Raw genomic sequence first — 14666 nt, 5'->3', positions numbered from 1 at the left:
GTTACTGCGCACATCTGGAAGAATTCGAAGACTTATTTGTGCCGACAGACCTGAGGACACTAGCCATCAACCCCTGCCTATGGATGGATGGATGTTGAATGGAAAGTTTGTTGGTGGATTGGAATGACTGTTTTTAAATTAAATTGGGGTTTTAGATTGGTTGTTTTAGTTATTATTGGATTTTAGAATTGTATTGTTTTTACATGTCATAAGCTGCCCCAAGTCCTTGGAGAGGGGCAGGATACAAATACAATAAAATAAATAAATAAATAAATGTTATGGTTGGGAAAATTGATCTAGACGAATATTGACTAACATGCTGACTAGAAGCAGCCTTCCAAAGTTTCAGGAATGATGTAATAGGCGCCCAGAGATTTATCTTGGGAACTCCAACAGCACCACATTGAGCCACATAGCATTCCTCTTATCTGCAGTCTCTGGCTACTGCTAATTGCTTAATCAGGCTAAGTAGATTGCAAGTATGGGATTGGCAGCTGCAAGATACATAGCAGAATAAGAACAAGATTGGATCTTACGTTACGCCGGAAGAGCCTCTGCAAGAGGCTACGCTTGGGTGGGTCAGGGAGTTGCTTCCAGTCCAGATCCGGGGATCGGGTGCCATTTGGTCCAAAGATATTGAGATCCTTAAAGCATTCTGTCTCAATCATCTAGATAAAAGGAAGAAGAAGATGCAAGTGGTAAGAATGGTGGGGAAACAGGGTGCTATATACTAAAATTCTTAAAACAGCTGAATGGATACTTGGGAGAACTTTCTATATGTGCCTCCTTAGATCAAGAGGCTTAGCTTAGAGGTAGTATCCAACTACAATGCACAAGCCTCTTCCCTGATTTGCACAGAGTCCCTCTGTGAGGGAGATGGGCAGTTTTTACATTTGATAGATAAATAAATATTTGTAAATGCCTCTTCCTTACCTCGTTCTGCCAGGGGATTGGGACACAGCCTGTGGCAAATTTGGCATAGAAGTCATTGTCGGTTTGGTCTAAGTTGACACCCTTCACAGTGGAGAATTGTTCAATGTCCAGTACGTCCTTACAGTACACAGCCCGAGGCTAAGAGAAAGGCAAGGATTCCAGTAAGTTTGCCATCTCCAGGACTTACATATCCAGACGTCATGTGCAAGTCGAGATGGATTTGTTCCCTTTGAAAGCCAAAGGAAGGATTGGGACTAAGAAGTTGAAATTAAAAGACAGAAGATTCAGAATGAACATCAGGGAGAGTTTCCAGAAAATAACAATAATTAAGCAATGTCATGAGAGAGGGAAGTTGGATGATTGGGGACGGTTTTGTAAATTCATAGCTTCAATTGTGAGTTGGACTAGGAAGATCTGTAGGGTCCCCTCTAGCTCAGTTTGATACTAAATCTAACCAAAATGGCAAAAAGTGGATACTGAGGAACCCGATAAGATAATTTCTAATTCTTTTATTTAGCTTCTTGGGGACAGATTTGGAATTGGAGGGAGGGAAAAATGGTGAGGTTGATGGATAGAATATGTGGACACTAATACTGCTTCAAAAAGCAGAAGAAACAAGACATAATTAGGATGAGGAAGGGGGATATGATAGCACTTTTTGAAAGACTCCCACAAAGATGATTACAAAGAGGAGATCCCCATTCCCGGGGAGAAAAAGAAGATAACTAAAAGCTTGAAATATTACAGATTGGACAGTTTACAGCCCAAAGTTAAAAAACACTTCCTGCTTGCTTTTCATTCTGATGTTCCTAGAATTCCCTACATTTGGGCCCCAAAATTTGCATTCACAATTGCTAAAAACCAGGGAATTCTCCTCTGCTGAAGCAGGAAACTCAAAAACAATACCATAGTTTTTGGAGTACAGTGATCCCTCGAGTTTCGCGATCTCGATCTTCGCGAAACGCTATATCGCGATTTAAAAAAAAAATTAATTAAAAAAAAAACCACTTCTGGGTTTGGCTTCAGGAGACAGACGGGAAGCGGCGCGGCTGTTTTAAAAGGTCGCAGCCGGCCTGGGGGGCTTCCCAGCACCCCCTCGAACCCCCAACCTGGGTCTTCCCGGCCGCCCACACAAAGGGGAAACCCCGGCTCCTCGCTGATGCCCGCCGCTCGCCCGCCCGCCAGCAAGAGGGGGAAGACCCAGGGAAGGTTCCTTCGGCCGCCCAGCAGCTGATCTGCTCGGTAGCGCAGCAGCAGCGAGGAGCCAAATCGGGGTTTCCCCTTTGCGTGGGTGGCGGGGAATGCAAACTCCACCATCTACGCATGCGCGGCCATAGAAAAAAGGGTGCGCATGCACAGATGGTGTTTTTACTTCCGCAACCCTATATCGCGAAAAATCGATTATCGCGAGGGGTCTTGGAACGGAACCCTCGCGATAATAGAGGGATCACTGTATAAGACATACCTCCCCCCCTCCCCCCCAAAAAAAGAGATTGGAATTTTGGGTGCATCTTATACTCCAAAAGTAGCTTTTTCGAAGCTTTTCCCCCAGCCCTAACAAGGTGCTAATGATCTTCCCAGCTTGCAGGATTTTTTCATTCTACTCCAAAGTTGTTTTCTAGACCTAAGTCTTTGCAGGCTTGTTTTCATTACTATTCCCTCTGAAAAAGGTGTTTTTTTCCAGCCATAACTAGGGGATAAAATGATGTGCTGAAGCTGACCAGACTAAGGAAGCTAGCCAGATGGATACCCGATAAGTAGATTTCCCTCCCCAAAAACTAAGGTGCATCTTATACTCTGAAAAATACAGTAGATTTAAGAGACAAAGAATATCCCAATACGAAAAGATGCTGATGACAACAACAACATCTGGAGAAAGAGGGAAAGTTTGGCACTGGCTTAATACCTCACTCCTCCAGATAAAACATTTATTTATTTGTTCATTCATTCATTAATTCATTAATTCAAATTTATAGGCTGCCCTGCTCAAGTGGACTCCAGGTGGTCATCTATTTGTCTTGTTATCACACTCCTTGAGTTCCTCACTCTTACTTGTAAGAACTTACATCTGGCACAAACGATGGCTTCATAATCCCAGCTTCCAGTCGCTTGAAATTGATTGTCCTGAAGAATGGGTGCTGCATCACTTGGATGGCCCCCTCACTTTTGCTCCCAAGCCGCTGCTTAGGGTCTTTACTTAGGAGCTGAAAGAGGGGGGAAAAAAGAACTTCTTGCAAGTAAAGCCTTCAAGACAACATTTGAACTAAGAACTTTTTAAAGCAGACTTTGTAAACCAAGCCCAAGTTGGCTTTTTCTGCCACGGAACATAAACCAAGTTGGTTCTCAAACCCACCTAGAGTCCAGAATAGTTCACCAATCTTTATCCTATAAATACAGTTTTTTATATTATTATTATTATTATTATTATTATTATTATTATTATTATTATTATTATTATTTATTGGATTTGTATGCCGCCCCTCTCCGCAGACTCGGAGGGTTATAATGGGAAAGAAAGTGTCCGTGCATAAGAGAAAGGACTTGTCCATCTCGTCAGGTGTTTTTTTTTTTTAAACAAAACCCCATATGATCAATATAAAACGATTTTAAAAATTAAACCAATGGAAATGAAATAATAGGGAGTCCATTAAGAGACATGACATGGCTGTGATTACAAGCACCCCTTTCTGCTTCTATTAATGTAAAAGAAATATTTATATTATTGCTTTTGAAAGCCCCTGAAAAGTGGAAATCTGGTAAGCTTATGTGATTTAATACATTCTATCCAAACCAGCCCACATCCAGGGACTGATTCCCGATTCTGCTACTATTGGTACACTGCATGTACAGCTTTACTTTTGCTGTGGGGGTGCACAGACGTCCCAGCGAGGTTTTGCTTCTGAGCATGTGCAGGAAGAAAAATCTTGTGAGAAGATGCACATGTATGTGAGATTTCGGTGATTATTTTGCTTCTGTGCATGTGCAGTAGCATGCCTGCAGTAGAAGCGAAGCTGTGCAAGCAGCTCAATTTTCACTACTGGTACGCCATCCTTCTCTCTACCAATAGCAACAGGATACTACATATAAACTGGTATATATACATACACATGGGCACAATTTACAGTATCTATGCCTGGCTAAGCAGATTAGTCTGGCCGATCCTGGCTGATTGCAAAAGTCTTAGTTGATTCTTACTTGACAAACCAAAGGGAAGTTCATTTGAGAAGCTGAAACCATATCCCACCAGAAGACAATGGTGGACTACTTCTTGATAGTGCCAAATCTGGTTCATGGATTCGACCTCAAATTGACCTCAACTTATGGGATGCAGGAGTTATCATCTGATACTACAGACTTATAGCAAAGGTTCCTTCTTTATCTTCTGGCTTTCTCCTCTTTCCCATCACTCACCAACTTGCAGATGGCTTGGGCATCTTCAGAGAACTTGTCTGAATACTGTTCGTGGTCCTCCTGAACCCGCTTTTCTACCTCTTCCCTCTTCACCCGTTCCTTGCGGGCACGGAATGGTGACTGGCCCTCGATCATCTCATAGATGAGGCAGCCAAGCCCCCACCAGTCTGGGCTGAAGGAGTAGCGCTCATTGTTAATTACTTCAGGAGCTGGGGAGAGGAGGAGAAAGGTGGAGAAAGCAAAGTTAGAGACAACAATTTCATGTAAAACGCTTGATCGGGTGGCAAATGATGAGAAAGAATCTTCTCTTGTTTTGCATCTTGGAGAACTATTACCCATCACAAGTGATAAAGCAAAATCCAATGGGCTTCTCCCCCTTATAAGGTGAAGGAAGCAAATGTGTTGCTTATTAACAAGTAGCAGCACTTCACTGAGTGACTGATTGAAAAAGTGATAAAGGGCTGGACCTGATTAGTTCCTGGATGAGAGAATGTTGAGGTTTGTACTTTACCTTGGAAAACTGAAAAAAAGAAGGCAGTAGCAAACTATTTTTGGATTGATATTTTTTGTGTGGGACTCCTTATTTTATTTATAAATGGACTATACATGCATAGCAAAAGAACCAACCATGACGATTTCAGGCAGTCTTTAACTTACAACTATTCATTTAGCAACTACTCAAATAGCAGTAGCACTTAGAGCAGGGATCCCAAACTTGGCAACTTTAAGACTTGTGGACTGCTTTAAAGTTGCCAAGTTTGGGATCCCTGCTCTAAGTGCTACTCTATTTTTCTATTCGTCCTCCTCCTGTATTTCTTTCCCTTCTTTCTAAATCCTTTTCCCTTTCTTTCCCTCTCCTTCCCCAATCACGCATGCTATATAAGTAAACTATAATTGCTAGAATGTACATTATATATATTCCCTTTACTTTTCTGTACCCTGTTTTTAATGTATATAACCAATAAACATATTTTTTTTAAAAAGACTTGTGGACTGCTATGGTGGTTGGAGAATTCTGGGAATTGAAGTCCACAAGTCTTAAAATTGCCAAGTTTGGGACCCCTGACTTAGACTTAAATACTGCTTCACAGTGCTTTTCAGTCCCTCTCTAAGCAGTATAGAGTCAGCATATTGCCTACAACAATCTGGTTTCTCATTTTATTGACCTCTGAAGGATGGAAGGCTGAGTCAACCTTGAGCCAGTGAAAATCGAATTGCTGGCAATCAGCAGAATTCCCCTGCAATATTACATTGTAACCACTGCGCCATCACGGCTCAAAGTTAGAGCAGCACTGAAAAAAGTGACTCACAATTGGTCCTCACATTCATAATTGTTGTAGTATACACACAGTCACATGATCAAAATTTGGGCACTTGGTAACCTTTCCAGACAAGCTTCCAACAAGCAAAGTTAATGGGGGAAGCTGGATTGGCCTAAAACCACCACAAGATTCGCTTAATGACCGCAGGGATTAGTTTAACAAGAGCAAAAAAGTTTACAAAATAGGGCATGACTACTAGCTTAATAACTACCTTATTTAACAATAGAAATTCTGGCCGCGACTGGGGTTGCAAGTCAAGGACTAACTGTAATGGTTTGACTGAAATTTGATTTTCAGTCTAAAACAGCTTCTCTGCCCCTGTTTGTAAAGAACCATGCCCTTTCAGCCAGTGTGGTCAGATAGATACGAAAGAAGGTCTATGGATGGATCCAACTTTCTCTTGAATCAGCAATCTAACAAGACCTGGAGCAGTTCTCCAACACATACCCATATAGCCCACAGTTCCTACACGGCCACGGATGGTGTCACCTTCAGGGATCTTAATGGCCAGCCCCAGATCTGAGATCCGTATGTGCCCTAGACAGAAGAAGGGAGAAGGTGATTATAGAGGATATGAAATGACAAGTCCTGTGATCTTTCATGATGAACATAACTCTGAGTTAAGACAGAATTGGCCGTAGTTCTATTCTGCACAAAAATGTATTTGTGTTGTTCAGCAGTGGAAGGTAAGTTGAAGGAAGGACGATCTGGCTGCAATCTCTGACATTTGTAGGTAAAAGTGATTCTGAAAGTCTTTAACAGGAACAATTCAAACATGTGACATGTGGCACTCACCATCATCATCCAAAAGAATGTTCTCTGGCTTTAAGTCCCTGCAGGGGAGATAGAGACACAACCCAGAATAAGGACCAGGTAACCAATTGGAAGAGTCAGTTTGGTCTGGCGGTTAAGGCACCAGCCTAGAAACTGTTCAAGTCCAGCCTTAGTCATGAAAACAAACTGGGCAACTTTGGGCCAATCACTAGGAGATCATGAGTTTAGTCCTGCGTGTGGCATGAAAGCCATCTGGATGACTTCGGGTCAGTCATCCTTTCACATCAAAGAGTTGTTGTGGGAAAAATAGGAGGCAGAAAAAGCATTAAATATGTTCACTGCCTTGAGTTGTTTATAAACATAGAAACATAGAAGTCTGACGGCAGAAAAAGACCTCATGGTCCATCTAGTCTGCCCTTATACTATTTCCTGTATTTTATCTTAGGATGGATATATGTTTATCCCAGGCATGTTTAAATTCAGTTACTGTGGATTTACCAACCATGTCTGCTGGAAGTTTGTTCCAAGGATCTACTACTCTTTCAGTAAAATAATATTTTCTCATGTTGCTTTTGATCTTCCCCCCAACTAACTTCAGATTGTGTCCTCTTGTTCTTGTGTTCACTTTCCTATTAAAAACACTTCCCTCCTGGACCTTATTTAACCCTTTAACATATTTAAATGTTTCGATCATGTCCCCCCTTTTTCTTCTGTCCTCCAGACTATACAGATTGAGTTCATGAAGTCTTTCCTGATACGTTTTATGTTTAAGACCTTCCACCATTCTTGCAGCCCATCTTTGGATGCGTTCAATTTTGTCAATATCTTTTTGTAAGTGAGGCCTCCAGAACTGGACACAGTTCAGTGGGTCTCACCAGCACTCTATATAGCGGGATCACAATCTCCCTCTTCCTGCTTGTTATACCTCTAGCTATGCAGCCAAGTATCCTACTTGCTTTTCCTACCGCCCGATCACACTGCTCACCCATTTTGAGACTGTCAGAAATCACTACCCCCAAATCCTTCTAAAAATAACAAAAGCGGGATACAAATAAAATAAAGAAATAAACCATGGGGACTTCCAGAACCTTTGAAACTACATATGTAATGGATCGTTTGATTTTTGTCTAGAAGTAGACACAGTAAACTTACTTCCAAATATCCCTCTTCTCATCTTTTAAGACCAGAGGACCACCTTTTAATTGGGACAGTCTTTCCCTCTTTCAGTTGTTTTAATAGCCTTCCTTGCCACATTTTCTAGTGGTTCGCTCACTTTGTTGTTATGCTTATCTTAAACAGAGCTTTCCCCAGACCAGTGTTCTTGAGGGGTGTTTGATTACAACTCCTTCAACTCTCCTTCAAGCATGTTCATGTTGATTCAAGCTTCACCTAAGCCACAGTGCGGTTAGTCTGATGACGTATTGTTGAATAAACATGGTTAAGAAACCATGGCATAATGCAGTGGCTAAAGCCATGAAGGAATGCTCGCACATGTGCAGACAAGTAGCTGAAGAATCAACCACACAGGCCCTTTCCCCTTCTCTCTCCTTTGCATTCAAGTAAGAAGAAAAAAAACAGAATTTACATCTCCACTTGTCGGGTTGACAACTATGTGGAAATCTGAAATGATTCTTTAAAACAGATTCCTGTCAATTATTAGAAAGGTCAATCACATATACTGACTGATTTTGCTGGTTTGTTTAACAAGAGAGAATGTATTTCTTAAGTTAGAATGATGTTGCCTAGTAACACTCAGGAATTCCCCTAATTCTCTGCCAGGCATTACATGCAATTGAGGCTTCTTAAGTTTCCAATTTGTATTAATTTATACATTTAGTTTTGCATTTGTACTATAATGCCACATACATTACTGTACGCATTGCACTGTAATACTTTTCTAATGCTATTGTTTTATTGCAGTAAAGTGCTGCAGGGTTTTAAAGGAAATGAATATGTTATATAAGGAAATATAAACAATGCTTTGCAATTTTTCCCATTTGCTAAAGACTTTTTGGTTGTTTCATTCTACCTGGGACCAGCCGCATTGTGCACATGATTGAAGATAATTTTTAGGCAAATCATAGCATTATTTTATTATAGTGCTATTTGCCTGCTCTAAAATAAAGCAGTTTATGATGTTAAAAATGGGGGAGGGTGTTCTAATGCACTAAGTTGTTTTATAGAATGCTGGCTGGGGAATTCTGGGAGTTGAAGTCCAGATATCTTCAAGTTGCCAAGGTTGGGGAATACTGGACTAGGAGACTGTGAGTTCTAGTCCCACCTTAGAGGGATTCACAAGAGTGGCTCTTGCTGTGGGTCAAATATAGAGCAGCAATAATAATAATAATAATAATAATAATAATAATAATAATAATAATAATAATTTATTAGATTTGTATGCCTTACAACTATGCCTTGTTATAAGCCGCTCAGAGTCTCCGGAGAGGGGCGGCATACAAATCTAATAAATAAATAATAAATAAATAAATGGCGCCCCTCTCCGCAGACCCAGAGCGGCATAATACATAATAATATGCATAATAGTATAACATTTCTAGATAGTATGTTTGCATTTCCACTTTACAAGGAAGATGAAAAGGCTAGGGAAGACTCCCAGTGCAGATTTTAACTGTGCAGGATTAAACAAATACAAACTAAACTTCAATTTGTGTTTTATTTGCTTTTGTTTGCATCTTGCTCTTTTGTTCGATTTGCCTGTGAGTTGGCACCATTGACACACAAGAGGGAGCTAGTGGTAAACTTGGGAGAATCCCAGTGTATGTAGAAATAGGAAATATACTTAGAGAGAAAGGTTAATAGAGTATGTTTCTCCTGAACAGACCAATTAGAAGGCAGAACACTCATGAATGTGGAATGCTGACTCCTTGCGAATGGCGGGGGGTTATGAAGAAGAAGGAGGAGGAGGAGGAGGAGAAAGAAGGAGAAGGAGAAGAAGTCTGAGTGCTACAAAATGATTTAGAAAAGCTTTGAATCTCAAAGAGAGAAATGACCACCGTGAGGTGTTTCAAAGGTTTACAGATGGACAGTTGATTTCAAGCTTAGGCCTATGATGATTCATTTGGCCAGTGACATCACATGACAGGCGGGTGACAGTTATCCAATGAGAGCTACTTTAAATCTCAGACGGATAGGACCACTCTGGGGTTTGGCATTCAAAAGGGTTGTAGAGACAAATTGATCCTTTCATCTAATCCATTACGCACATCTCTCCTTCTGAAATTGTTGGTCACAACTCCTAAATAATCCACATGGAGTGTGCCAGATAGGGTGAACATTGGCTTAGCAATTTATTAGCTCTGCCATTCAGATAACTCAACACTTAATCAGATGAAGGAGGTTGATCACATCTCCATTGTGCCAACTATGTAACAAGGTAAACTGCCTTAGTCCTTTCTCTACCTTCTTGGAACCAGGAAATCCCCACTCACCTGTAAACAATGCCTTCCCGGTGCAAATGTTCAAGGCCACAGCAAATCTCTGCAGCATAGAAGGTGACCCGCTCATTGTCAAAACCCGCGTTGCCCATGTTGTAGATGTGAAACTTCAGGTCACCCCCATTCATGATTGTGAGAACCAGACACAGAGCATCCTTGGTTTCATAGGCATAAGCCAAACTGACCTGTTGGCACAAATTGAAAGAAGGAGTTGACTCCAAGTACATTCCATAATTCTGCTTCTGCAGTGTCCAAGAATCCAGAAACACGTAAATAACAATCATCTTCCTTCTCTTTATCCCCTTCCAGAAACTTATGGCATTCAATAATTCAGGAATACTCTATCTTATTTTCCTATTTGATAGAGCTGTGCACACTTTGAAAATGAATCTGTTGAAGTCTTCCAGAATGCAAGTCCAGCTACTCTGCTACTACAGTAATTAATGCAGCCACAATTTGTTTTCAGGTGAGTGAAACCTGAAAAATAACAGGGCTACTTTAAAAGTCACACAGGCCAAGTAACTTCAAGGAATTGGAAGTGTATTTTGGTACAACATTGTTTACCCAGTTACTGTATATCTGGAGAAGACAGATGTTAAAACTGGGCTGTGTTGCCCCTAAAAGACACTTGACCATCGGTTTGAATGCAAGAAACTTCATTTAATTATCAAGGGCAATAACTACAGCTAAATCAACCAGGCGGAATCTGATACTGTGAAATTCCACTCAGAATGCAGATCCAAATAACATTTGCAAATGGAAGTCTTTGGATATTTCAGTCTTCTAAAGGCCAATCCCAAAGGCGTTCTGCTCACCACAAATCGGCTATTGACCTTCTCCAAGATCTGCTTCTCGTTGAGAGCCATTGCTTCCCCTTTCCGTTTCTTGATGCGTTTCTTCTCCAGCTTTTTGCAAGCGTACATCTTCCCTGTAGCTCGTACTTGGCATGCGCAAACCTAAACACAAGACAAAGCATAACTGTTGGGGGCACATTTCATGGCTGCTAGTGACATTACAGAAAAGTGTTACTGACGGAAGCCCTATTAAAGCAAGGATCTAACATTTGAAGTAGCTCCATTTTATTCTTGCTTTTTGACACTTCTTCTTTAACCAAAGTTACGGACTATAGAATAACGCTCTTTCTCATTGCTAAGTGAAAATTCCAAGTCGGCATAACAAGATTTTCTGAATGTGGCTTATACTCCAGAGGTTCTCTAAGCCAGTGTTTCCCAACCTTGGCAACTTGGAGATATCTGGACTTCAACTCCCAGAATTCCCCAGCCAGCATTCGCTGGCTGGGGAATTCTGGCAGTTGAAGTCCAGATGTCTTCAAATTGCCAAGGTTGGGAAACACTGCTCTAAGCATCAGAGCAGAATCAGCAGGGATCTCACTTTCCTCTATTAAAACTCCCATTGAGCCAAACTACTTATTACACATAAACACGATGATTTATTTGCCTTATGTAAAAATACAAGAAATGTATATCTTCATGAAAACAGGCCTGGAGAAGCAAGAAGGCAGAAAATGAAAGTCATCCCTCTTTGATGTGAATAACTCCTCAAGTGATCTTGAAGGCATCTTTTAACAAGCTGGTAACATCTAAGGGGTGAAGACTGCAACTTAGCTTCCCAAACTTCTGAAGAGGAGCCACACAACACAGTATTTATTTCAGAGATAAATAAAGGACTTGAGGCTGAGATGCTGTGTTTCTCCATTACATTGCAATAGGTAATGTAGCTTAATTGAAGAATTAATCCTGGATTCTCGTAAGCCATAATATCTTGTGTTTGCTCTTGTGGTTTGTAAACTACAAGACAGAGAGATAGGTATGAATTCAGTCAACTGTGAGTTCTAGCTTGGTCATCTAGACCAGGGATCTCCCACCATGGCAACTTTATGATTTGTGGACTTCGGTGCTCAGAATTCCCTCGCCAAGTTGACAAGGTTGATGGTCCCTAATGTAGACTGTGACCGATTAGATCAGATTAGATAGAAACAGAAACATACAAGACTGATGGCAGAAAAAGACCTCATGATCCATCTAGTCTGCCCTTATACTATTTTCTGTATTTTATCTTAGGATGGGTATATGTTTATCTCAGGCATGTTTAAATTCAGTTACTGTGGATTTACCAACCACGTCTTCTGGAAGTTTGTTCCAAGGATCTACTACTCTTTCAGTAAAATAATATTTTCTCATGTTGCTTTTGATCTTTCCCCCAACTAACTTCAGATTGTGTCCCCTTGTTCTTGTGTTCACTTTCCTATTAAAAACACTTCCCTCCTAGACCTTATTTAACCCTTTAACATATTTAAATGTTTCGATCATGTCCCCCCTTTTCCTTCTGTCCTCCAGACTATACAGATTGAGTTCATTAAGTCTTTCCTGATACATTTTATGCTTAAGACCTTCCACCATTCTTGTAGCCCGTCTTTGGACCCGTTCAATTTTGTCAATATCATTTTGTAAGTGAGGTCTCCAGAACTGAACACAGTATTCCAAATGTGGTCTCATAGCGGGATCATAATCTCCCTCTTTCTGCTTGTTATACCTCTAGCTATGCAGCCAAGCATCCTACTTGCTTTCCCTACCGCCTGACTGCACTGTTCACCCATTTTGAGACTGTCAGAAATCACTACCCCTAAATCGTTCTCTTCTGAAGTTTTTGATAACACAGAACTGCCAATACAATACTCAGATTGAGGATTCCTTTTCCCCAAGTGCATTATTTTACATTTGGAAACATTAAACTGCAGTTTCCATTGCTTTGACCATTTGTCTAGTAAAGCTAAATCATTTACCATATTACAGATGCCTCCAGGAATATCAACCCTATTGCACGCTTAGATGGTCATACCATCTAACATCTAGAGTCTGGAATTACCACTGAAGTTCCGAAGATACAGCTATTTTACTAGGATGCTATTTTCCTCACCCAGCTCTGGATGGGATAATTTGCCTCTCTAAAAGTTTAGGATTGCAATTTGGAAGTGTTTATGTTCATAGTTTGGTGAAATACATCTATTCTGATCTGAAACAGCTTCTGCATGCAACAGTGAGCCTCTCACTGCTATGATGATTCACCATTTGACAGGCAATAATAGAAGTATTATAAAAATAGGCACAGCAGCAAAATTAATTTGATTCATTTTGCTGAAAACTTTGCACTTCATCAAACTAGACCCAAACTGCAACCCACTTAAATGACAACATTTCTACTTTCCAGAATGTCTTGATCTGTTCACAATTCAAACAATGCCCTCCCCTCCCAAAATCAGATGTATTTGGAAAAGTGCTAATTATGTTTCAGGAAGTATGTGGACAGATGCAAAAGAAAGCTACATTGGAGTTTATTTGTTTTTTGAAATCTGAGCAAATCTGACTTTGCAAATTCACCCATCCCTTGATAGAACTGAGGCCAAAGAGATAGTCGTGATGAATTTGAGATGAGAGGAATCCAAAACTACTCCTGATCCCTAACACAGAACAAGTTCGAGCTGTCACCATTCCCTACCTCTCCGAAGCCTCCCTTGCCTAGGATCCGGTATTGCCTGAAGGTGTCTTTGGTCACGGATTGCCTGGAGATATTAAGAAGACCACACTGCGTCATTGAACACCCATTCTTATCAGCATCAGCTCAGTAAATGAGTTCTTGATTCCAGCCACTCAGGATTATTGTCTTACCTCTCCAGGTATTTCCACTGGAGGAATCTGTCAAAATACATGCTGTCCTGGTAATTTGTGAAAGGGGCACCACTCAGGTATTCATGCAGCCTCCTAGGAGATAAGAGGAATTGAAAGTAGGCATTTCCCCCCCTCTGAATTAGGAAGGGAGTTTTTTTGTGGCTCCCAAACCCCCTACATGGCAGTGGACCAGAATACCTCCAGAACTGCCTTCTACCGCACGAATCCCAGCGGCCGATAAGGTCCCAGAGTTGGCCTTCTCCGGGTCCTGTCGACCAAACAATGCCGTTTGGCGGGCCCCAGGGGAAGAGCCTTCTCTGTGGCGGCCCTAGCCCTCTGGAATCAACTCCCCCCAGAGATTAGAATGGCCCCCATCCTCCTTGTCTTTCGCAAATTACTCAAGACCCACCTTTGTCGCTAGTCATGGGGGAGTTAGGATATTCCTTCCCCTAGGCCATTACAAGTTATGTATGGTATGTTTGTGTGTATGTTTGGTTTTTATAATAAGGGTTTTTAGTTGTTTTATTAAATTGGATTGTTACATGTTGTTTTTTATCATTGTTGTTAGCCGCCCCGAGTCTGCGGAGAGGGGCGGCATACAAATCCAATTAATAATAATAATAATAATAATAATAATAATAATAATAATAAATATTGGATACTCTCCACAGCAGGGCTTCTCAAGCTTGGCAACTTTAATATGTGTGGACTTCAATTCCCATAATTCTCCAATCAGCATGTCAGCTGAGAAATTCTGGACAATGAAGTCCACACATTTTAAAGTTATCATGGTTCAGAAACAATGCTATATACATAGTTCCCTCTAAGCTGAGCAGTGAACAATCGCTCACTTAAAAATCATCATCAACTCAGAGTTTTCCAAACCTGCCCAGAAGCCGAGAGGGAAAGAATGAGAGGGAAGGAGAGAGAGAAGAAGAGAGGAAGAGAGAGAAACAGATAGAAAAAAGAGAGGAAGGAAAAGAGAAAGAAAAAGAATGGGAGTAAGGAAGAGAGAAAGAAAATCAAAATCTAGTTTGAAACTAGCTCAACTATTTAAGTGGCATTTTGATATTGATAGAGTTGCC

The 14666-nt window shown here is 40.9% G+C and overlaps 1 protein-coding gene across 1 annotated transcript in view; it reads right to left on the bottom strand.

Moving 5' to 3' along the window:
* LOC139174705 (G protein-coupled receptor kinase 5-like) overlaps positions 1–14666 on the bottom strand; it is a 119818-nt gene that overhangs the window by 1895 nt on the left and 103257 nt on the right. Inside the window, exons 6-15 of the mRNA XM_070765218.1 lie at positions 13582–13674; positions 13412–13475; positions 10711–10851; positions 9890–10080; positions 6462–6499; positions 6114–6203; positions 4345–4553; positions 3000–3137; positions 934–1071; positions 537–668 (exon numbers count right to left, since the gene is read on the bottom strand). Of these exons, the coding sequence (XP_070621319.1) occupies positions 537–668; positions 934–1071; positions 3000–3137; positions 4345–4553; positions 6114–6203; positions 6462–6499; positions 9890–10080; positions 10711–10851; positions 13412–13475; positions 13582–13674 (1234 nt within the window). The remainder of the gene's footprint in view (positions 1–536; positions 669–933; positions 1072–2999; positions 3138–4344; positions 4554–6113; positions 6204–6461; positions 6500–9889; positions 10081–10710; positions 10852–13411; positions 13476–13581; positions 13675–14666) is intronic.

The sequence above is a fragment of the Erythrolamprus reginae genome, chromosome 12, assembly GCF_031021105.1.
Source record: "Erythrolamprus reginae isolate rEryReg1 chromosome 12, rEryReg1.hap1, whole genome shotgun sequence".
NCBI classification, from domain to species: Eukaryota; Metazoa; Chordata; class Lepidosauria; order Squamata; family Dipsadidae; genus Erythrolamprus; species Erythrolamprus reginae.
Note: the sequence above shows the minus strand (reverse complement) of the source record. Positions and strands in the feature narration are given on the sequence as shown.